Here is a 23,394-nt window from a genome sequence, read left to right on the forward strand (position 1 = left end):
CATGGGGCTGGTAAGAGGAAGTGGTCAGATGATACCCTACACTAGTGGCTTCTTCCTACTTCTATCATAGAAGTGATACTACCAGTAAGCATTTTACGTTGTCTACCGTTTCTACTTTTGAGGACCCTGGCCAGTAAAACCCATCACCAATTACAACAGGGTAGTATAACTCTCTGAAATGTCAGTTCTTCTTTAGAGAGATCCTTGAGGCATCCAGTTCAGAGTGTGTGGCTCTTGCAACATCTCTTATGTTCCTATCTTTGGTCCATACTGCATAGGCCCAAATCATAGCTCAGTACATTAAAAGCTGCCCACAGCCCAGATGCAAGAAGCTAGTGTCCAATCTTATCAGCTGTCCTGTATCTTGTCTTTGAGTTACAGTCACCTTCCCAAGACACAGGTGGTATGCCAAGCTTCTCTACTCTACACCTAAATCTTCTTCTAAGTTTTCCATTTCCTCCCTAGAATGCCCTTTGTGGAGTATATGTGCTACTTTTTGCTTGTGGAATATTTAAGAGTGGCCATCTTCTCTTCCCAACCTTATTAAAAACTCTGAGATCAGGACTGCCATGTTTAATTGTGCCTGTCCCTATGGCAGTTTGCTTACAAATCCAATTCTGCTACCTTCCCCACTTTCATGAGCGTACATTTTGCAACAGATGCACCTACCAACATGGATGATTTTCCCTCAGAAGCTATCACCTTTCAGACAGGCCATTGCAAAGAGCCTATTTTGTGGGGCACCTGTGGGACTCAAATTTGTCTAGAATGTTCTTTAAAGATAAAAACAGTGAATCATAGGCAGTGTTCTACAGAGCAGGCTTCTGGGGCAAATGTGTAGGAGACTAGAATCTCCACTCAGACTTGCTTTTAGCATTAACTGGTTAATACTCAGATGTTTCTTGGAAGCTGGTGGCATTTCCTCTATTCTGTTGCCAAGTCCCCAGCCCCACCCATGGCTCAAGGCAAGCTTGTCTTAAAGTAAAGCAATTACCAGCTCTGTGCTGGGACCAAGTTATTAGACTCTCTTAGGATATAAGACAGGAGAACACTTCCATGCAGCTTCTGCCAACTTTCTCACTGTACTACTCAAAGACTGTCTTTGCCAGGTCCTGTGAACAGCCTTACTGGGCTTTGCTAACATTGCCTCCCTAGCCCTCCTCCTCAGGATGTAGGGCAAAAGAAACTCCTGCCAGGACTTGGGTGCTTTGTCATCTACTATTGCTTCCCTGAGCTCTGTCCTTGAGTTCCTTGAGGACATCTGCTTCCTGCCTTAGGACCTTGGCAGTAGGTTATGGAAGATAGTCTGCCTCATGTATGTTGGAAGGTCATATGCCTTCAGAGCTGGTACAGCAAGCCCCTGATCTGCAAGTACCTGTCCTGTGTGGAAACCCAGATTTTCTCTTCACCATGCCTAACAATGGAGCACCAGGTACAGAAAGCTATCTATAAATCTGTCATGAATGTCAAGCCCCCACCCCTTTACCTGCAGGCAATTCTGAATTCCTGCTGGAGGCATCTTTTGCAGCAGCTCCACTGCTACCATTTCATTAGTTCTGCTTTCTATATAGGTAGTCTGGGCATTTCAAGACTGGAGGAGTTTGAGGTACATCTAGCTAGCAGTTCAATACTGCCTACATTCTAGTCCTGACTTGGTCTCTGTCTGAGAAGGTAGAATTTGATTTCTTCATATGTCTGTGGTTCTTCATCTGCTCCAATGCTACATGAAGCATTTTGTAACAGTTGGCTTTGTTTTAGTGACTGCCCTGACATCTAGATGGTAGGACTTTTGGGATCAGAAGGTGCCAAGTACTTCAAAACACTATCTGGAAAGCTGGCTTTGGACACATCGTTGTGTCACTAGACAGTGCACTCTGGCTCCTTTCATAATAGGAAGTTTCTTTTTATGGTAGGCTGGAGGAGCTCCCCACATGTGTGGGTTGATTCCACTAGAATTTCCCCCAAGGTATGCCTCCTCTAGAATTTCCCCAAGGTATTCCAGAGAACCAGGACAAAATTCCAGAGAACTTGACACAAATGTGGTTCTCATCTGAACCAGATCTCAGTGGCGTGCTTTGTGGCTACCCTGGTCACCACCAAGATGTTGGGACTCTCATCTGCTAAAGAACCCCATCTACTTTGACATGTATTGCCAGGAGCCATACCTCCTGTGCCTAGAGACAACAGTAGGATGATGGGAAGGGCTCTGCCAGAATGGAGGAGGCTTTTCTTGTGGAGAGTGACTATCAAGGTGTAAAGTGTTTTTAGCCCATCCCACAGCACCCCTCATGGACACAGTTGAATCTGCCAAAAGCCCCTGCCAACAAATGAGCAATATTCCTCTTTCCTATGTGGTATATATACACAATGGAATTCTATGCCTCCATCAGAAAGAATGACATTGCCCCATTTGTTAGGAAATGGAAAGGCTTGGAAAAAATTATATTAAGTGAAGTAAGCCAGGCCCAAAGAAACATAGGTCCCATGGTTTCCCTTATTTGCAATATCTAGTATAGGTATGAGTCAAGCGGAAAAAGTCAGATAATGTGATGTTAGGAAAACGAACCCTCAAATATGTATTTTAATGTTTTTGTTTCTTTCATGCTTGTGTTTCTAACGAATTTATAATATTATTTCTTTGTTGCTGTGTATGTCCCTCCCCCACAGTGTAACCCCCGCTTTCACTGATGTCAGTATAACATGTTATACTGATGTCAGTATAACATGTGGAGGAGACGGGGACAAACAAGTCGTTTAAGGATTCAGGTGGACCTGTTGCAACAATGAGAAGTACAAAATGTCATGTCAAAACCAGCTTTACAATGTCGGAGTGGGGGGGGAGGGGGGGTTTGATTGGGTGGGGGGGAGAGGGGAGGGTGGGAAGGGAGGTGAAGGGTAAACAAAGGAGGAGGCTGCAATGCTTGGTAAGAAATGTATGCATTATCCTGCCCATGTAATTGTAACCCCTCTGTACAGTATGTTCTCAAATAAAATAAAATATAATTAAAAAAAAATATTCCTCTTTCCTTATACTTTCCTATCTTCTTTCTACCACCACTTTACTGTGGCTTAACACAAAACCAGGAGAATCCTAGCCTCTAGTACATGACTTCTAGCACCTTACAGTTTCTTTTGAGACTTGAGATCTAAGGAAGTCTATCACTGCCTATGAAGGGCACACCCTTTGCAAAGAAGAAGGTGACATTTTTTTCTGTTGTACATGGAACAGACTTTTGATTTTTATTTTCCAAAAAAGGCTTCTCACCAATGTTTTGGGGGAAACCCAGAGCTGCCAACACATAGCAAACCTGCTCACAAGGAAGTCTGGTTCCTGTTTGTGCCTGCTTGGCTGCTCTTAGGGATGGGAGCAGAGGCTGAAGTCAGGGCCAGAAAGTAGACTCAGAGGACTAGGCCATTGTCCTATCTCTGGCATGTCTTCTACACAAATGCCACATGTCACTAAAGTGCATCCTGAATGCCTGTTGGCAGGTAAACTGTAAACTGCTGTTGTTCCTTCATAAGGCAGATTATATGATCAATACTGTTCCCAAACAATGTCCCTCATGGGATGATTCCTTGGAGGAATCATTAGACAAATCAACTGTCCCTTCAATTCCTACCACCTAGTTTTAAAAATCAGACCCAGTATAAGTCCAGAATGATGCAATCCGAATGTCTCTCCTGCTAAACTGACTCCTAATTCAACAATCAGTACCCTCTCCTGCAATTAGCATTACTAAAGGACCTGTACTTTCAGGTACCTTCTAAAATAGCTCTTGGACAACCAAAGTCTAATAACTGAACTAGAAGCTTCAGGAAGGATAACTGTAAACTGTTCACTCTTATGATCAACCGTTTGCATAGCAATGTGGAGTCAAAATAAACCCAAACCTGCAGATGTTCAAACATGCACCAGCAACTCTTTCCCATGATGGATAGAGACTGGGGCTCAGCACTTGCAAAGCATTTGTCAGATGTTAATTTCAGCTGGTGACTCTGAGCTGCAAGAGGATACTAATTATGATACTGGCAGAAATGATGCTGAAATAATGATGTTCTAGTTATTAGGACACATGATGGGTCATATGTTCTAGTGCATATGGGGGCCAGGAGATTCCATTTCATGGAGGAGGGAATGAAGTTTGCAAGTGAAAAGTCAAAGGAAGTTTCTTTCTTTATATTTTCCCCTTTGGGCAATAGAAAGGAAAGGGAAGAGGAACCACCCTGCACAGTCTTGGTGACTTCTTGTTAAGTATATATATAAATACAAGAGTGTTGAAAGTGCATTCTTAATAAAATTAGTAACTCAGGGTCAGGATGGGAGGAGCCATATAATGTAGGATGGAAGGGGTGAGAGTCTCCATACATTCTCTATTTCCATGAGAGACTGCATGCAGAGTGGCACTTGGTGACCACCTCTGGCTATGAGATATAAGTTTAGATACTTCTGTTAGTGCCAAGTACCAGATGCCTTTACCTTCCTAAGGGTCCAGGTGTCTGAGCTTGGCAGGCTTCCAGACATGGGTGATATGACTTCCTGGGAGCTAAGAAATCATTTTAAATAAAAATTTAAAAACAAAACATTGTGTCTATGCACGCGCGCGCACACACACATGCACACACACACACACACACACACACACAAACAAAAATAAACAAAAAAACCCCTTCAATCACCAGAATTCATAGTTGTTGTCTGTGTGAATGACTGACACTAGGTATCTTCAAGAATTGAAATAGGGCTCCTGATAAGGGAGAAACTAGATAGAAAGAATCAGTACTCAAAAATTTAAAAAGCTACTTGCATTATTCCCTCTTTAGGGAAAAGCAAAACATGTCCACTTTTAAGGAAGGTGCTCTGACTTAAGTCAAAGAATCACCTTGGGCTAGGAGAGTTTGTAAGCAGGTGTAGCTGGAATGGGGATGGATCCAGGAAAGGAGGTTTTATGGCACAATCAGCCCTGTCCAGCCAGATAAAGGCCAGAACAGGGGGCAATACATGGCCTTACATGACAAGAGTATTCATGCCAGGGGATGCATCTGGTCAGGAAAAAGGCCCCAGCCCTTAAACTCATGTGCTGACTGTCCATGTTCACAGCATACTAAACAGATTTTCCCAAAGTTCTGATGAGAGAAGGATCCATAGCCTGGCCAGGGGATAAGTTAGTCTTTGGAAATCCTATTATAGTCTCCCTTTCAGTAAATAAGGAAATTAGAGGTTTATATGTGACATGAAATGTCATGATTCTGGTGTCTGGGCAACTTGGGAATTTATTCTGAACTCTGGTTACAAACTCTAGTTACAAAATGGGGATAAGCCTCCTTGGTACCCTGAGATCTGGGACCCAGCCAATCCTTCTCCAGCATTTCCTTTAAATCTAACCTTAGTATGATTCAGGCATATACTGCCATACAGGACAGGGAGGCACAGAGACAAAAGAACTATGGTGATGGCAACAAGAGCCCAGAGAACAGACAGGTTCTTAAGCCCTTATTCTCTCACATTTTCTCAGTCACTATCAATGACTTCTTGTTCATCCCAAGTCTCCTTCCTTCAAGTCCATTTGCCTGCTTGGCAGTTATTTCCATGACTGACTCAAAGTGCCACCTTTTCTTACCTGACAGTGGTAACAGACGCCTCCCAACAACCATCCTGAACCCCCATTCTCAATGGACACCCAAGGAAGCCTTTCCCCTCTGGCACATAGAACACCCACCAGTCTACTCAGCACTGTTCAATGCACTCCTGCAGTAACCACAGCACAGTACCCACACACCACCTGGCACTTCATGAAGGGTCTCAGCTCAATAATCAAGGCAAAGGGCCTTATCTCACTGGGCTTGATTGGGATGGTATAAGAAATACACTAGTTTATGTATAACCAGGACCTTAGCAAATAAAAACTGTTTGAAACTGTATGTTAAACACAAAATATGCAATTCAAAGTATTTCAAAAATCCAACAATTTGAATGCTTATATTTTCACAAGTGAACTTGACTTCATGTGACAATGGAAACAGATGCATAGTTGTGGAGATGAGAAGGAAGGGATGGTAGGGGAAAAACAAAGGAGGAGGCAACAATGCTTGATAAGAAACGTACTCATTACCTTACTCATGTGATTATAACCCTTCTGTACAGTATTTTCACAATAAAAAACTTGTTTAAAAAACAATACTGTATAAAATTATGTTCAGGCTCAGTGTACATGTATGTTTAAAGTGTATATGAAGAATATGAAGAATTTTAGAATTATATATTGGGTTTCATCACTAGGATAACTCATGATACATATGCAAACATCTACCCCCAATCCCAAATCCTAAACACTTCTAGTCCCAAGAATTTCAGGGAAACAATGTTATCTATAGGACAACCTGTTGGCTAGGCCTTTGCTGTTTGCAGCCTTGTCAGCACCACTTTCCATTGTTCCCACACTCCATGTCTTACCCTACTCTGACACAGTGACATGTGACCTCTAACACTGAGCTCTCTAATGCTTCCAACCTCACCTACATTCAGAACCCATGCTGACTATTCTGTCCTCTCCACAGATTCTGATTTAGGCTTCAAATCTCAAGTGAAATGCTACCAAGATGCTGTTCCTTAAACTTCCTCAAAAGGCAGCAGGGGCAGCTGTTAATGGTCCTTCCATACTGTTCTGTAATGGCCAGTTTTCCTAATTGCCTTACCATTTCCATCTTTTTGAAAATCAGAAACTAGCAGTGGCTAGATTCTCATAGCCTCTGCTGTGGTGAAGTTCAGATCCATCAGGTGAGTGACTGGATAAAAAGAGAAACAGTGACTCAGTTGAGTTTTCTCCTTTAGGAACAGAGATGTCAAGTTTCAGGCTAGAATGGAAACCAGCTTAAGGAACTGCCACCTCATTGTATCAAGCCAAGCCCTCCCTACTCTCAAGGAAGGTATGGAGTCCTCTACTGTATACACCTAGTGTGAGTGACAAGCACCTGTTCTGGTTATGGACAGAAAAAGACTGGGGCTCCTAATGTCTAAGTATTTCTGCCTTAGAATGCACAGGATCCTTTTAGATAAAGGCCAGGACTGTTTTTATTTTTTTAACCATTAGATGTCAACTGTCATGCTGATGTTGTTGTGGGTCTGGCTTTCCCCTGGCAGGACAAAAGGGCAACTTGGCTGAGCACCGTTAGCTACGGACAGAAGCCCCCAACCCTCTTTGCCCACTGATTCAGTATTCAGAGACTCAGCAGGTGAGCCTCTGACAGAACTGACAGTTTTAATGTGAAGTATACTTCTTGGCCCTTCTGAGTTGAGTGAAAGAGTTCCTTCTCCACCAGTTTAGAGACCTGACTGACAGTTCATATTGTAGAGTGCCACACAGTGATTACATGAGTGCTGGTGTCAGATGTAGTCCTGTTAATGAGAAAGGACAGCAGGACTGTGAGGAAGAATGGCCTTGATGCATTGGGACTGAGTACATGACCTCTTTACCTGCTGTGTGCCTGCCCTGTGTATACAGAAAGGTCCTCCTGAGACTACTGGGGATGTACCACCCTCTCCTTAAGAATATCCCTACATATGGGACTGGGAGATATGCTCAATACTCCTCGTCTAGCAAACATGGAAAATGCACAGGTACTACAAGAGGGGTACCTGTCACACTCAGGTTCACTTGTCCAGTCAGAATACATACTTTCATGCTCTATGTGGTTTTGTGGCCTAAAATGCACTCATCCCCATGTCCACTGGTAATGCTGCCAGCACAGAGGGTTCTTTTCTACCTTCCCTGAGTAATGCCAGGAACACCTAGAAATTAGAAATAAATTCATGTTAAGCCTTCTATCTATAGTCAGAGTCCATGTTTATCAGCCCCTGAGTCTACCTATCTTCCCTTCAAGCCAAACTTATCCTGCACCATATTTACAAAAGGAAAATTTAGTAAATGGTCTCAAATCAAATTGCTATTCAAATCAGTTTCTTTTCTCTTATATAAAAAGCTGAATATAGAGTTAGAATAACTCTCTTCAGTAATGGGGCAAATGTTTTTGGAACACCAGTCCTTGTGTATTCCTCATTGAATGTAGACAATTCTAAGGATGTCAAATATTTAGTGTTCACTTTGTTTGAGAAAACATAACTTCAATAACAGAACTTCTTTTAACTGATACTGAAGATCAAATTTCTTTTAGTGTATAGTATGAAGAAGCATGCTAAGCAGAAGCTCTCCACAGAGCTATATCCTCAGCCCCAAGGATAATTTTTCTATCATGGAAATATTAGTGTGACATTCATAGCATGTACTTGTACTGTCTTCTGGAGGTAAGCACAGACTCTAGGCCAAGACCAGGAGCAGTTGAAGTATTTCTTTGTGGTCCTTCATAGAGAGAAATGCATGAAGCCTTCTTACCTTACCCACTGAAGAATACACTACACAATGTTAATGAAGTTGCCCTTTATTAACAAAAACACATAGCATCCGGTATATTCCCCATGGAGAGTGTAAACCATGGTAATAAATATACCAAGAGATATTTCCTGAGCTGGGAGACTGAAGACCATGAGAGTAGACTTTACATCAACACAATCTGTAAGTGTTGGCTTATTCCTTGGGTTTATGAGAAGCAACTGTGATTGCTAAACAGTAAATTAAACAGTATAGCAGGGCTCTCAAGATTATTCTAGAGTCTCTGTCAGGGCAGAGGAGTTAAGGTAAAATATTTGCTCTTGCTGTCAATTCTCAATACAATACAACATGATTTATACATATATTCAGTTTGAAATGAACAAAAGTTTACAAATCACTACTGGTAACTTAAAAATAAACTCTAAGTGGATTTTCTTTTTGGCAGCACAGTCTGAACTTTGCAATATTTCAGAAACTCCAGGTACATTACAGTCTTCTGAGAAAGGACCAGTACTTCAGAATTCCTGGGGTGGCTGTGGAGAAAGAACACTTCTGGCAACAAAAATTAAAACATTTCAAAACTTACAGAAATACATATAGTTGTTCATAAATGCACATGTAGATTTAAGTATTCATTCTAATATTCCAAACATGTTTTTTTCTCATTATTTTTTGCAGTGTTGGAGATGGAACCTGGAACTTTGTGTATGTTAAGCAAATAGTTTACTACTGTTGGCCCCTCTAAATAATTCTTTAGCTAGCATATTTCAATTTCTTTTTGGATTAAGGAAAATGTACTTTATAAGAAAACTGTTTTTGCTGAAGATCAATAATTTTAAGGCCACATTTCTCTTTCTTGTTCATCATTTATACAGGGCCTTACACTTATGCAGAGTTGGTAACTGCATTTTCTCTGGTCTTCTAAGGAGTGTGCCTTTGATGCCCTCTTTGTGTGGGAAAATTGCTTTTCACTCAGGAGCTCTTTGAGTGGTAGAATTCAGAGAAACCAGGTTACAACATCTTTTCACAGAGAAGTTGAGAATATTTTTTTTTCATGTGGTACTCTGTGCTTAAGAAATTTAAATTATTATAAAGGACTGGACCACTGAAATGTGCATAGCATCTCAGAATGTCTACTACTCCAAACTGCAAACCAGATGCTCTGATGGCTGAATTGTAGATTTTTACCCACCAGAACGCATTATGTATGGGAGCCCAATCAGAAACTAAATAGTTCAATGATAATGACTTTTCCCCTTGGGCTTTAATAAAAGTTATGACCAAATATTATCAGCCATGAGGCAGAGTTGACCAGCACAATAACAAACCCTACCTTTCAAAAACAATGAGGTAGCTGAGATCAAAGAACAAATCCATAGCATACATCAAAGAGGAGCTTAGTACATGGTCAGGCATTTTAGAATGTAACTGCTACAGTGTTTAATCAATGCTCTCCCACCCCACCCCATATTTCTACAGGTACATGCAAACCTCAAGAAGAAGCCCTGCCAAGTGAGAATAACAAGAGGCTGGGGCAGGGGCTGGGTGGGGTGCAAGAAACTGGATAGAGGAGCCAGGATGGGCCCTCTGGTTCAGGCCAATTTTGGCTGAAGTTCTGCTCATCATGGAATTCAAATACAGTTGAGACAGACATTGAGTAGAACTCAGGGACATGCTGGGTTGAAAAGAGGCCTGGACTGAGGCAGCAGGAAGTCCAAGGCCTGTGCACTTAATATTAAGCCTAAGGGAATGCTTAGAATATCTTCTCCTGTCCAATACTCACAGCCTCTCAGGGAACCTGGAAACACTCCCCTTTTAGGAAGGGCCTCATGCCTCCTTTCCCTACACATTACCCTCCTTCTCTAAAAGGCCACTGCTTTCAGCTATTCCTGCCCCTGAGTTCTTCTCACTGTCTGCTCACAGGTATAACTGCTACTCGGCAAGAAGCTTTCCAGAAGTGAAATTCAAATGCCTTCCATGAGGAGTTGAATAAAACAGGTGGTCACACCAATCTTGGCAGCATGGATTTTATGACTTCCAACAAAATAAATCTACTCTCTCACAATGTACCCATGAGTCTACTTTTTTACATGTTCATACATGCTAACCATAGTTGCCCAAACATGCATATGCATGTGTTCACATGCAGACACACTCTCTCTCTCTCTCTCACACACACACACACACACAAACTCACTCACGGTGGTGTATAGCTTCCCAGTAATATCCCAGGTGTAGCAAGCTCAGGTGAGGCCATCAGGGTAAATATGGACAGAGTGAAGGGGTCTGATGGAGGATTTAGTCAGGTCACGGGGGAAGGAGCCCTGAGCATTCCATCTCCCTTTGCCATCTTTGGAGGCAGCAGCCAGCAAACCAGCACACCAGCACATGGCTCTTAGGTAGCACGGAAGACCAGCAGTAGGCAGGAAGGCAGACACCAGATCCCTCTGTGTTAGGTCTCTGTTGTGTAATTATTGTAGGCCATAGAAGGCAGGGTGGAAAAGCTGCTCCACCTCCTGGCACCAGGCTGGGATTCCATATGCCCTTGCTCTTTATATTTACCCAGAATATTTCTGGCTTCTTCTGCATCCCGCAAAGGGCTCTCCCCATATTCTTCTTTCAGCCACTGCCGATACTGCAGAAGTTGGAAACAAATCCAAAATGTTATACACATATATATTCACCTATATTCAGTTAATAATATACCTATATTCAGTTAATCGTAGAGATGTTGCCACACATGGAAATAAAAGAGCAATGGGTGATGCCAACTCTGTATATGCCTAGTCAGTATTAAGCTTAGAGAAATACATGCTCTGATTTCAGGGCTTTGGCCCAAGGACATAAAATAAGCCCCCAAAATGCACCTGGTCTGGCAGCTGTGGAGTAGTCACAGTCTAATACTAAGGGTTCCTTCCATGACAGATGCCAGAAAATGTGTTCATGTGTCATCTATGGCAACCAGGATTGATTAGAGGAGTCTGGGAGGAAGCATGAAGAAACCTTCTACAATTTAAAATAGTTTTACAAAGATAATAAACTTGTCTTCCTCCAAATATAAAATTTTGGGTTACATGATTAAGGTTTTATCAGACTAGGTTTAAATGAACTCAAAGCAAAACAAAAAGATAAAAAAGTAGAAAGTAAGCCAAATCAACAAAATGGTACTTTGCATAAAGGGAGAGGGACAAGTAGATCTGGAGTACTAGGCAAAAGGAAAACGGCAAAAGGTACGATCTTGTGGCTATAGTTGGGGCACACAGGTGTGGTGGCAATTCCTTTCAAGATATAGGTGGGTATTCTTAGACTCAATGTCCTCTATGAGTCTTTTCTTTCCCAAACACCAGGATTTTGAAGAACTGAGGCCATGACCAACGAGCAGCTTCCAGCACAGAAAGGTCACTGAGGACTGCTTACCTGTTGTACTTCACACTTCTCAAACTCCTCGAGCTGCCTCTGGAAGCCCAGGTTGGGGTTGGCACAGGACCTCCCTGCACGCACAGTATGTAGGGCATCCTCCCAGCCAAAGTCAGTGACAACCATAATGTATGCAATCACCAGCGTCACACTCCTGGAGACTCCAGCCAGGCTGCAGAACCAAGACAGTCATGTACAAAGACAGTTTTGACACTAGTTTTCCCACTTCATTTGGGGAAGGGAACTTGGAGGATATCATTTTAGAGTTTTCCTGCCTTGCATTATGTGGGGGCAAAGGCAAGCACTTACCAAGAAATCACTCAGAAACATAACATTTCCCTTTACTTGAGATGACAGGATCTCAGGCAACTTTTAGGTATTTTAGCCTCATTTTTCTTTCATTTTATACAGAGTGGGTCTAGACACTTCTGCTTTCTGACTTTACATTGCCCCTGAGCCCTTCTGAGAAGATTCCATGTCTTAGACAATAACTGAGCTACACTCATGAGATGTGAGGCTTCCAAGATTGATGCAACAACAGTCTCATTCATATCCTAACACATTTAAAGAGTCTCTTAGCTACTTTGTATGATGGCTACACCTATAATTTTTAAGCCCATGAGAAATCTTAGTAGTCCTTGCCAAATCTTATTTGTATGTGGGGTGTGGTAATGGAGGTGTGTGTGTTTCTGTGTGTGTGCGTGTTTCAACATAATAGTGGAGAGCAGCAGAGCAGGCCTACTGCATGAGCCCTGAGACTGGGGTCTGGGTGATGCATGCAGAATAATAACCGTTAGTTATCTCTATCATGCTGAATAAGGAGACCAGTTTTAAATGCATATGCAAATTAAGAAAAGTCACAGAAAGGCTGTGGCTCTTCACACATGGATTGTTCTAGCAATGGTTTAAGATGAGGAAGTTCAGTAAACGTATCATTTTTCGAGAAGCCTTATCTTCAGATATATACAACCGTATGAGAGATGAATTCTGATAATGATGATAATAAATAAAAACCTTACTTGCAGTATTGGCTCTTCATCAGGGCTTTTTATGAGAAACCCCAAGAGAGTTTTCAAAAATACATCCCCCTGTAGGCTGAAGCCCTGGACATGCGAATTCACCAGGGACCTGGAAAAACCAGGGGTTAGAATTGTAGAGCTCCTTCCATTTCAACTGTCTTTGCCTGTATCACCAAGAAACTTTAAACCCAATCTAAATGAAGGCTGAAAACCCACATTTGTATTTACATTTCTCACTCTTTTATACTGTGAAATGTAAGAAAACAAACTACTTTCAAAGTCATATAAATTTGCAGAACACTTGTCTTAAAGGTATTGAGATATCTCATAGCCAAGCTTTCCTAACTGGCTTCTCTGGCAGAGCTATCCCCAGTCTGAGCAGCAGCATCCCAGCTTTGTTGCAGGGATGGCTTCTTTGGGGGAGTCAAGAGAGACTTATATTTTCAGTTAATAAATGATACACCACATTGAAGAGGAGAATGACCAGACCACAGATCTAGAACATTGACTACTAATTCCCTAGGCAAATTAGCCAACTTATTAGTATGATTACTAGCTGTAATACAAATGAGAACTTATGTGCTGTGTTCACCATTCACCATACAAAAAGCAAGAGTTTTAGATTATCCCTGGATTAACTATAACTTTTCACTGTGTGTGTGTGTGTGTGTGTGTGTGTGTGTGTGTGTGTGTGTGTGTCCACAGGTATCCACTGGACATGAATTTCAGCATTCATTTGCAGATAGCAAAATTCACATATGCTCAAGTAAGTTCTTATACAAAACAGCATAGTATTTGATATGCCAATGATATATGATACCTATACTTATTTGATATACCTATGATACCTATGATACTCTAGATTACTTATAATATTGAATACAATGTGTATGTTAATTCTAAGAATCTTTGTAGAGTGAGTCAAAACAAAAAAGGCAAGAATAAAGAAAAACCTCAATCTGAAGTGGCCAAGAAATGTTTATTTTGGTTACAGTAATGCCTTGCTAAACACCCACAATTGCAATCTAAACTTTCCAGAAAGGGTTGGGGGGGAACTTTGAAAACCACTGAGGTTGGCATGCTATTCAGATGAAATGTTAAGAGACAAGCCAGCAAAGGACAGCATCTGTTGTCCTACCTTCCAGATATCCTAGAAGTGAGTGAAGGAAAAAAAAAACAAAATAAAAGCAAAACAACTAAGTTACTTTCAACAACAATGCCCCCCCACCCCCCCCAAAAAAAGACTAACACATAGCAGGGCACAGGTTGAATGTATATTTGAGATTCAGAGTTCAGAGAAAATGAGTAAGAGATACAATAATGAACCACCATATAGAAAGACACTGATGGAATTCAAGCTGACCACAACATGCTAACTAACAAAAGACATACGTACCAGTGCACAAGACAGCCCTCGCCTTGGAGCCGGCATTCATGAATAAATTTAATACTTTCTTTGAAATGTCTTGTTCTAGCACAGGAAGAAAAACAAAAAAGTGTCATCCTTTATTCAGCAAACAACAAAAAGAGAAATTTACCTAAGGTTTCTAAGGTCACAAAAGTCCCATCCCTTCAATGTTCAGTCACTCTGTCTGTCTGGAATTGCCTCAGCCTTGATCTTGGTCACAAGCATGCTGAAGTTTGGTAAGATCTCCAATTATCCAGAATTTTTTGTAACTTCTCTGCAAGCCATCCCTGAAGCATATGGTTCTCCCTATCTAGGAAATGGTGGTTCCTACTCTTGTTCAGTGTGATCAATAGCACATACTGGGACCCTCATATCAGCTGTGAACGCTGCATAGCCAGTGACCCCATGAAGTTCTTACTGTGTGTACTTGCTTCCTGAGTTTACTTCTGACTAACTGAAAAGCCTACAAGCATTTTCCCACAATCATCTCCCTGGACTCTGTAGGTCTTCTCTGCATGCCACTAGAGAACAATGGAAATTTCAGCTCCAATCCCTGTTCTGCCACTAAGTATGGCCTAAGAAGGGCAACTCAGAAAGTAGGAATAATACCTTCTAGGCTATCTGAGGCCAATATGCTTTGCAAACTCTGAAGTCTTGAATATGGCACGAATGCCATGATCCTTTCTCTTCTTTAGATCCTTTGTTTTGGGGGGCCACCCCTTTCTCTGGTCATTTCTTCAGCCCATAGCTATCTAGGGAAAGCCTACCTATAAAACCTTACTTGCACCCATAGGCTGCTCCTTATGGAGCTATTTTTCAGAGACCAAGTTCACATGCCTGGTCACTTGAGAACAGACCTAAGAAGGATTGAAGCTCTACTTTGTTGAATTCCTAGGCAGCTATATGCCCCATACCAATTGGACAGAATTCTGGAGTGGTTTGTGAATTAAATGTGGGGACTGAGGGGATACAAGACTTGCTTCTTTCATAAACTGTACCTACAGATGGCCTCTAAGGCTTAAAAATACTAAATGCTGTCATACACTAAATTCATTTCCCTTTGAACACTGATTGAATACTGGCCATTTATGAGAGATTCAGATATGTTTCAAGGCAATCATGTAGTTTCTGATTGCAGAGGGAAAAGAAAATGAATTAGAATGGTGGCAAAGCTCAGGTGGTAGAGCACTTGCTTAGCAAATAGCCAATACCCTGGATTCAGACCAAGAAGCTCATGTATAGCATCAAAACTCACCCTAGAGATGGATCGTAGAAGAAAATCAATAGCTTTCCTAGAGGTGCTCAGTGAGAGTGAGATAGGGAAGAGGTGGAAGAAAAATTAAATGTGTGATACATGCATATGTAACATACACCAATATACTGTTCCAAGCACAAGTGTTGCCATGAGTAGTAGGGCCAAGCAGCCCATCCCAAGAGCTCCAGACTAATCTCCAAATTCTCTAGCTAACAGGATACTACAGCATCAACTTCTGATAACTTTCCCAGAGGCAAACATAGAAAGTAGCTTGGAGAATTGCCCAAACACTGACTGGTAATAGTAGGCAAGAAGGCATTTTTGCCATAATCTTTATATTTAAAATGTGAATACTGAGACTTCAGAATACAAGCTCCAGAAGTGAAGCTGAATGTAAGAAAGGGTAAGGCGGGTACTGGGGAACTTGACAGGTGGAAGACTGCAGCCTGAGCAAATCATCCATCTGAAGGCTGCAGACAGAGGGCAAGCTTGGTGCTGGTAAAGCTCCCCATCTTGCAAACAAAATCAATTGTTTGTAGTTGGCAATGAAAGCTTTTGACCTGGAAGCATTAAAACTATGGCCAGCTGCCCTAGTTTTGTTAGGGGAAGCCAAGTGCCCAGGCCCTGGGAATATTCTACTTGCCTTCAGCTCTACCCTTGGCTTTCACTGGAAGGGCATGAGGATGAGTTAGATTAGGGACACCTGCCCTTCCAGATGAAGGAAAAGTGACCTGTTTTTGCCTCTAGTTTCTTGCAAGGAAGCTACAAATACCATGCCTAGGTTTGTATCAGTGCCTGTGCCACAGAGATGACTTCCCAGGAAGGAAGACCAGCAAGCTAGACAGGTCAGACTCTGGAGGAAGCCAGGGCCCTGCTGTCTGGGCCTGAGCAAACCCTTATCAAGGCTTCCTAGTAAACATCTCTTCCTGAGAACAATCAAACAAACATTCTGCTAACACTAATGATCAAATGTGCTCTACCTGATATTAAAAACTAATTTGACAATTTTAGAAATCCTGAGTCAACACATCTAGTCCAGAAGTACTACAGGCTGCTGACCTGCAATTTGTATCATGAATATGCAGGGCAGCTTGTCCTTCTGCAAGTCACTGCACACAGGAAACAAGCCAAGAGGAAGGAGCCAGGCGTAAATCCCAGGGCCATTACAGGCTATTAGGACTCTAGGATCCTGACTGACTAGCTTCAAGGGATGGCTAGAAGGATCACACTGTTGTCCTCTAGTCCTTCCACACTGAGGACCACAAGGGTGCCCAGGGGGATCCCAATTGCAGCCCCTGCATTTTACTCCTCCTAGTGAATCTCTGTCTAGAGGATATTGGGTTTCTGAGCATAGGCAAGCAAGGAAGAATGCAGGAGTCAGAAAAGCAAAAGCAAATCTAGAATGAATGAAACTGTCAAGTGAATGAACAAAAGGGCCCCAGAATGCATGGTGAAGACCACAGAGATATAATAGTCAGCAAGCCCCTTCTAAGTTAACACGGGACTTGAAAATCTTTGGGACATGGCTAGTACTAAGGACTCATCAAATCTTACAAAGAGAACAGTTGGGTCCCTCTATTGAAGCCTCAGAGTAAGTTTTTACACATGTACATTGAATATTGCAAACCATAGGCTTGAGGAAATCAGCATCCAAGAGCCAGTTATGCCATACCTTAAAGTAAAAGGGTATACTCAGCTAGATTATATCCAAACCCAAGGCAGTGTGTGATGAGCTCAGGAGGTGTGGGAGTCTCCATTTCTGCCATCCAAACCTTTCTGGTTCTTCCTGCTACTGGGACTGTCTATAACAAGTTAAGCTCAGGAAGACATATGGGTTGTAGCTCCTATTCACTTGGGAATAAGGACTGCAGACACCTAGGGGGCCAAATTTGTGACAGGGCTATTTACTGTTCCAATCTAGGATCACTGAATAGATGGCCACAGGGAGATTGCTCAGAGCCCCTCTTATGAAACTCAATTCAGGTGAGGCTACTCAGGCTCCAGGCCAAGCCAAACACTCCTAGAAATGCCTTTTCCAAGAAAAGCTAAGAAACCAGGCTGCTTTGGTTTAGAACTGTGTTGCAGAGAGTGTGTGGGGTTATTTCCAGGGAAGCTAATGATATAAGCTCAAGCTCTGGTCATTAACTCCCTCCTCCACAATGGGAAATACCCACAGCCTGGCTTCTTCTATTGCTCAACTCCAGTTTGAAGCAGAAACACAGATCTGAAGCCATTCCACCACAAGGTGTTTCAATGAACACCAGTTCCCTGATTTTTTGCTTCCCATTTGGTTGGCAGTTAACCCTTACTTTCATACAAACAATTGTGTTTCAAGTTTCATCTGCAGAAAATAAGGTGAGCTTATCCAGAAGGAAGTGGGAACTACAGTGCATTACAAACTTTCCCTCCTCATTGACGGCAGCCAGCAATTCCCCCTCTCTTCATGAAAAACTAAGGGCCAGTGACTAGACAGGCCTTCCAGACCTGCTAGGATCTCCAGAAAGAAGGGCAAATGAATCTTCTAAACCACACCATATGATGTTAATGTGTTTTGCTTTGGTGGTCATGGGTGTTTTGCTTTGTTTATTGCCACTACTAGAGCTTGAATTCAGGGCCTAGGTGCTGTCCTTTAGCTTTTTTGCTCCAGGCTGGTGCTCTGCCACTTGATTCACAGCTACAATTCCAGCTTATTGGTGGTTAACTGAGATGAGAGCCTCATGGATTTCCTGGCTGGTTTTAAGATCCTCAGATCTCAGCCTCCTGAGTAGCTAGCACTATAGGAATAAGTCACTGGTACCTGGCTGATATTATTATTGTTATTATTATTATTATTATTATTGGTGCTGGTCCTGAGGCTTAAACCCAAGACCTGAGCACTGTCCTTGAACCTTGGTGCTCAAGGCTAGTACACTACTATTTGACTTATAGCTCTATTTCTAGCTTTTTGGGGTAGTTAATTGAAGGTAAGAGTCTCATGGACTTTCCTGTGCTGACTGGCTTCTAACTACAATCCTCAGATCTCAAGGTAGCTAGGATTACAGGCATGAGCCACCAGAGCCAGGCCATCCTATTAATTTTTAAAGTACATCTTGTTCTAAAATTGTAATTTGGAGGCTGTGATCCATATTCAGGGATTTGAGATACCCCTTTGCTCAGGGATCTAGATACCAGGAATGGCAGCCAGCCTCAGCCCTAAGCTAGTAGCACCAGACCAGGTTTTGTTGACAGCAAAGTCTATAGGAAGGCAAGACACAAACCCTTTTCTTCAACTGAATCCAAATGTATGTGCTTGTGGCATGTGTAGTGTATGAAAATTAAAAAAAAAATAAAACTCCAAGAAAGGAGTTTATTGTTTATTTATTTTATTTTTTAATGAAAAGAGCAAGTTATGCTGGACACCAGCACTGGAGCTGTAGCTCAAGTGGTAGAGTGTTAGTGTGTTAGCCTTGAGCAAAAGATGCTTTGGAACAGCACCCAGGCCCTGAGTTCAAGCCCAAGGACTGACAAAACAAAACAAAGAAGAGCAACTTAGACACAGTATTCTGTGATGGGGGCTTTTCCCTCCTGGGATACAATTAATCTAGACCTCCAGGCCCTAAACTTCCTACTTTCCAGCTGGGACTCTGAAGGTGAAGGAATCTCCCACATATCCCAAGCAAGGAGGATGAGAAGTATTCTTCATCATATGGACAAAGAGTGTTACTCTCATTGGCACATAGCATTAAACACGAGAACTAACTCACATCTGTGTCAGGGAATCACTGACACACTTTCTATTTTGCCAGATAAGGTCATTTTAGAAGCAAACTCAGAAAACCAAAATGATTGAGACAACTGAAGCAACTGTCTACCACCTAGTTCAACATCATTTCACAGAAGAAATACTCATCACCAAAAAAGGGGGGCATAGCCTAAGAATAAAATATTTGTCATTGAACTAAGTAGGGAGGCCATCTGAAATAAATAACTACACCTTCTCTGGAATACTCTCATGTTCTCTTTGACCAAGAGAGTGTCACTGTCCTCAGGAGGCATTTGGAAGCAGGACCACAACAGTCCCAAGGCTCATTTAGTTCTGATCTTGCAAAACTGTTTTTTAAAACAAAGGAAAAGGTAAAAATAAAGCGAAGCTGAGTATGGTAGTGCAAGCCTGTAATTCTAGTACCTGGGGAAGCTGAGGCAGAAGAATCATGAGTTTGAATCAGCTGAGTTACATAGTGAGACCCTGTCTCAAACCAACACAACACAACACACCATGAAACAAAAAAGAGAGAAAGAAAAAGGAAGTTGGATGTTAGGATAATATCAGGTAAAGAAAAGATAGGCCAAAACATAGGGCAGTAGGATAAAGCAGGAAGTTTCCTGTTGTTTTAAATGTAAGTTATTTGTACTGCTAATGCTTCTCTCCCCCAAAAAACCCTCAGGAAGTTTAGAGATATGTTCAATTCTCATACCATTGAATGTCACAAAGAATCTACCATAAAGATGCAATGCTACAGGCTCGCCTTTAAACACACTTTTACTTGACAAAGAAGAAGCATTTAGTGATATTTAGCTACACAATACTAATATTAATATATACCACAAAAGAACAACAAATACAATTGAATTAAATTATTCAAGTTCAAAACATCTTAATAATCCTTGCTTGATTAGACAAATAGTATGCAAATACATTTAAAAAAACACTCACTTCCATCATCACTTAATACTAGAAAATTCCTTTGAGATAAGCATTTAAAAGACAATGGGAGTGAGGTAAAAAATACCTTGCTTAAAAAAGTCCAGAGAGCCAAACGATGGTGGCTTATACCAGTAATCCTAGCTACTCAGGAAGCTGAGATCTGAGGACTGCTGCTGTTCAAAGCCAGCCCAGGTGGGAAAGTCTGTGAGACTTATCTCCAATAAACTCCTCAGAAAAAGCTGGCATTGTAGCTCAAGTGGTAGAGTGCTAGCCTTGCACACAAAAGATAGGAATAGTGCCCAGGCTCTGAGTTCAAGCCCCAGAACTGGCCAAAAAAAAAAAAAAAAAAACAGTCCAGAGAGAAAGCAAATATGTATTTATGTATTTCCAGAAACGGTAGTTCAATAACCTCTGCATCAGCCATTTCCAGTACACAGAATATGTGCCCTTGATACCCACTCTGAGATGCCTCTAATTATGACAACATCATGCAAAACATACCACATTGGGACTCTGGGGTTATTAGGACACTGAGAACTTGAACTTTTACATTTCCTGACTTGGCCAGGCTAGGTGGTTGGGGGAACTGAGCTAAAATTTATTTTAATGTTATCTCAAACCAGGTTTCTGCATTTTAATTTCCTGGAAAGTCAGATGGGGAGAATTGACCTTTCTGGATAGTTTATAGCAACTGACTGTCAGGTGATAGAAGTTAGTCTCAAAGGTTACAAACTTCTTGCTCAGCATAAGTAGCCAGAATTCCTGTTGGTTCAGAGGTCAACAGGTAAAAATTTAGGCCATAAAGTGTTATATTTAAAATTGGGGAACATTTTTACAATTGGTACTTAAGCAGTACAGTTTCTCACAGTTTATTTTGTCATTGAATAGAGGAATTCTAGGTATGAGAAATTTAATTATAATACCAGACTAAAGAGATACCATTGTTATGGGGTGTCGGTGGCTCACGCTTGTTATCCCAGCTACTCAGGAGGCTGAGATCTGAGGATTACAGTTCAAATCCAGCCCAGGCATGAGACTCATATCTCCAATTAACCACCAAAAAACCCCCAGAAGTGTTGCTATGGCTCAAGCAGTATAGCGCTTATCTTGAGCTGAAGAGCTCAGGGACAGCACCCAGGCCCAGATTTCAAGCCCCATGACCCACCGGAAAAAAAAAAAAAGAGAGATACCGTTGCAAATTGGGTTACCAAGATCAAACTTTACAAATTGACAAACGTAATTTCTCTTGCTTTTTTACCAAAGCACTAAGAATATTTTTGTCCTGACCATACACATTGATTCATCCGCTGGTATAGAACGTGAAGATTCATTGTTAGCTCCCAATATTTTGTGAGCAACAAATACAGAAAACCTTAAATGAGTTATGTCATAGAGTAAAACATTCTGCCTGCCAACTTCTACCATTTGATTATAATATAAAAGCATGATACTGTGTCTTGCAAAAATTCATGTGTTTGAACCTTAACTCCTTAGTGCAGAGCTGAGAAGAAAGACCTGGTGGGAGATAATTAGGTGATGGGCAGAGCCTCCATGAATAAGTTAATGCCTTTCTCAGAGAAATGGGTCAGCTGCCTCAAGAGTTTGGCCCCCTTCTTTCTCTTCTGCACATGTCTGTCTATCATTGCATGAAGTATCATGCACTAGATGCAGTAGCTGAACTTTCAGCATTGTATGAATTTCCCTGTTTCAGGTGTTCTGCTATAGTAACAGGAAAGGGACTAAGATGCTCATCATTAAAAAGTGCTATCCTGATGGGTGCCGGTGGCTCATGCCTGTAATCCTAGTTACTCAGGAGGCTGAGATCTGAGGATCGCGGTTCATAGCCAGCCCAGGCAGGAAAAGTCCATGAGACTCTTATCTCCAATAAACCACTCAGAAAACTGGAAGTGGCTCTGTGGCTCAAGTGGTAGAGTGCTAGCCTTGAGCTGAAGAGCTCAGAGACAGCACCCAGGCCCAGAGTTCAAGCCCCACGACTGACCAAAAAAAAAAAAAAGTGCCATCCTTCTCAAAAGGACACTACAAAAAAATAGGTAAAATCAAACTTACATTGTTTGCTAAACTATTTCTTCTTTAATTTAGTTGTAAAGGTGATATACAGAGGGGTTACAGTTATGTAAGTAAGGTAATGAGTACATTTATTTTCAAACAATGTTACCCCCTACTTTGTTTTCTTTTAGTTTTCTTCCTCCACAAATCCCCTTCTCCCCAAGTAATAAGGTTCATTTCCATCATGGTGCCTAGTGAGTATCACTGTTGCACTCTTTGTTCCATAATAACCAGCAGGGGACAGAGCCCCCTACCCCCCCCCCACCCCCCCCCCCACCCCCACCATGTCACTGCCCCGTGGGCCAGGCCACACCCCCATCTAGGAGGGGTTGGGCTTGGGGCTACATCAATGGGAAGAACAGTTGGCAGTGGGTGGCTTGGGGCAGGGCCAATGGGAGAATGGCCACTGGACTGGAGCAGGGGCACAGCATATACTTAGGCTGTGTGCTCCAAGGAGGGGGGTATGGTATGGTAGTGGAGAAGACAAAGGAGAACAGAAGAGAGACTTGGGTAAAGAGAAAAGAGAGAGCAGTGGCAAGAGGTCTGCTGGAAGGGGAGAAGCCTTCAGAGAGGCCTGCAGGAAGGCAAGAGGCCTGGGGCATGAGCGAAGGTGAGAGGCCTGCACAGAAGGAGGAAGGGAGGAATAAAGATCAAGATTGCTTGTTTGGAGGTTTGGAGGGTTTGCACACCAACTAATAGGAGGTTTTTGAATAAAGATCGAGGCTGTCCTGGAGCTTTGGAGGTGTTGCCTGCTCTTGGTTCTGGGTAGATAGCCCAGGACAAGGCAGTCGCAGGCCCCTTTCTAGTGTAAATAAAATTCTTTTGTCACCTTTAACTGTGCTTCCATGGATGGTCTGGCTCCCAGCTCATTACAGTTCCACTGTTTCTGTGACTCCCCTTCCCCTCCCCAAATCAGATAAACACATGCAAGACAAAGGGTGCCAAAATCAGAAACAGTGACTACAGGGAATAAACAAGAGGAGGGGGTGGAGAAAAAAATAACTGCAAACATAACACTAACAACAACAATAAAAAACTCTCGTTTCCATCTCATGGAATTAATTTCAATTAGCATCATTTTATATGGGTGCATGTACATAGCTACTGGGCTATTATGAACCTCTGCTAGGACTATGCTAAGCGCATACCACTTTTACAAA

The 23,394-nt window shown here is 42.0% G+C and overlaps 1 protein-coding gene across 4 annotated transcripts in view; it reads right to left on the reverse strand.

The window, feature by feature from the left end:
* Dusp22 (dual specificity phosphatase 22) overlaps positions 1-23,394 on the reverse strand; it is a 97,780-nt gene that overhangs the window by 22,546 nt on the left and 51,840 nt on the right. For 2 of the 4 annotated variants that reach the window (XM_042680332.1, XM_042680328.1), the window contains 3 exons: positions 14,217-14,291; positions 11,802-11,973; positions 8,418-11,019 (listed from right to left, as the gene is read on the reverse strand). In XM_042680332.1, the coding sequence (XP_042536266.1) occupies positions 10,837-11,019; positions 11,802-11,973; positions 14,217-14,291 (430 nt within the window). In that variant the 3' untranslated portion in view covers positions 8,418-10,836. Of the gene's footprint in view, positions 1-8,417; positions 11,020-11,801; positions 11,974-14,216; positions 14,292-23,394 lie in introns of those variants that run through there. The other 2 variants (XM_042680331.1, XM_042680330.1) reach the window with 2 other exon arrangements.

Source organism: Dipodomys spectabilis, unplaced genomic scaffold, assembly GCF_019054845.1.
Source record: "Dipodomys spectabilis isolate Male_0828 unplaced genomic scaffold, ASM1905484v1 ptg000059l, whole genome shotgun sequence".
Taxonomy (NCBI): Eukaryota; Metazoa; Chordata; class Mammalia; order Rodentia; family Heteromyidae; genus Dipodomys; species Dipodomys spectabilis.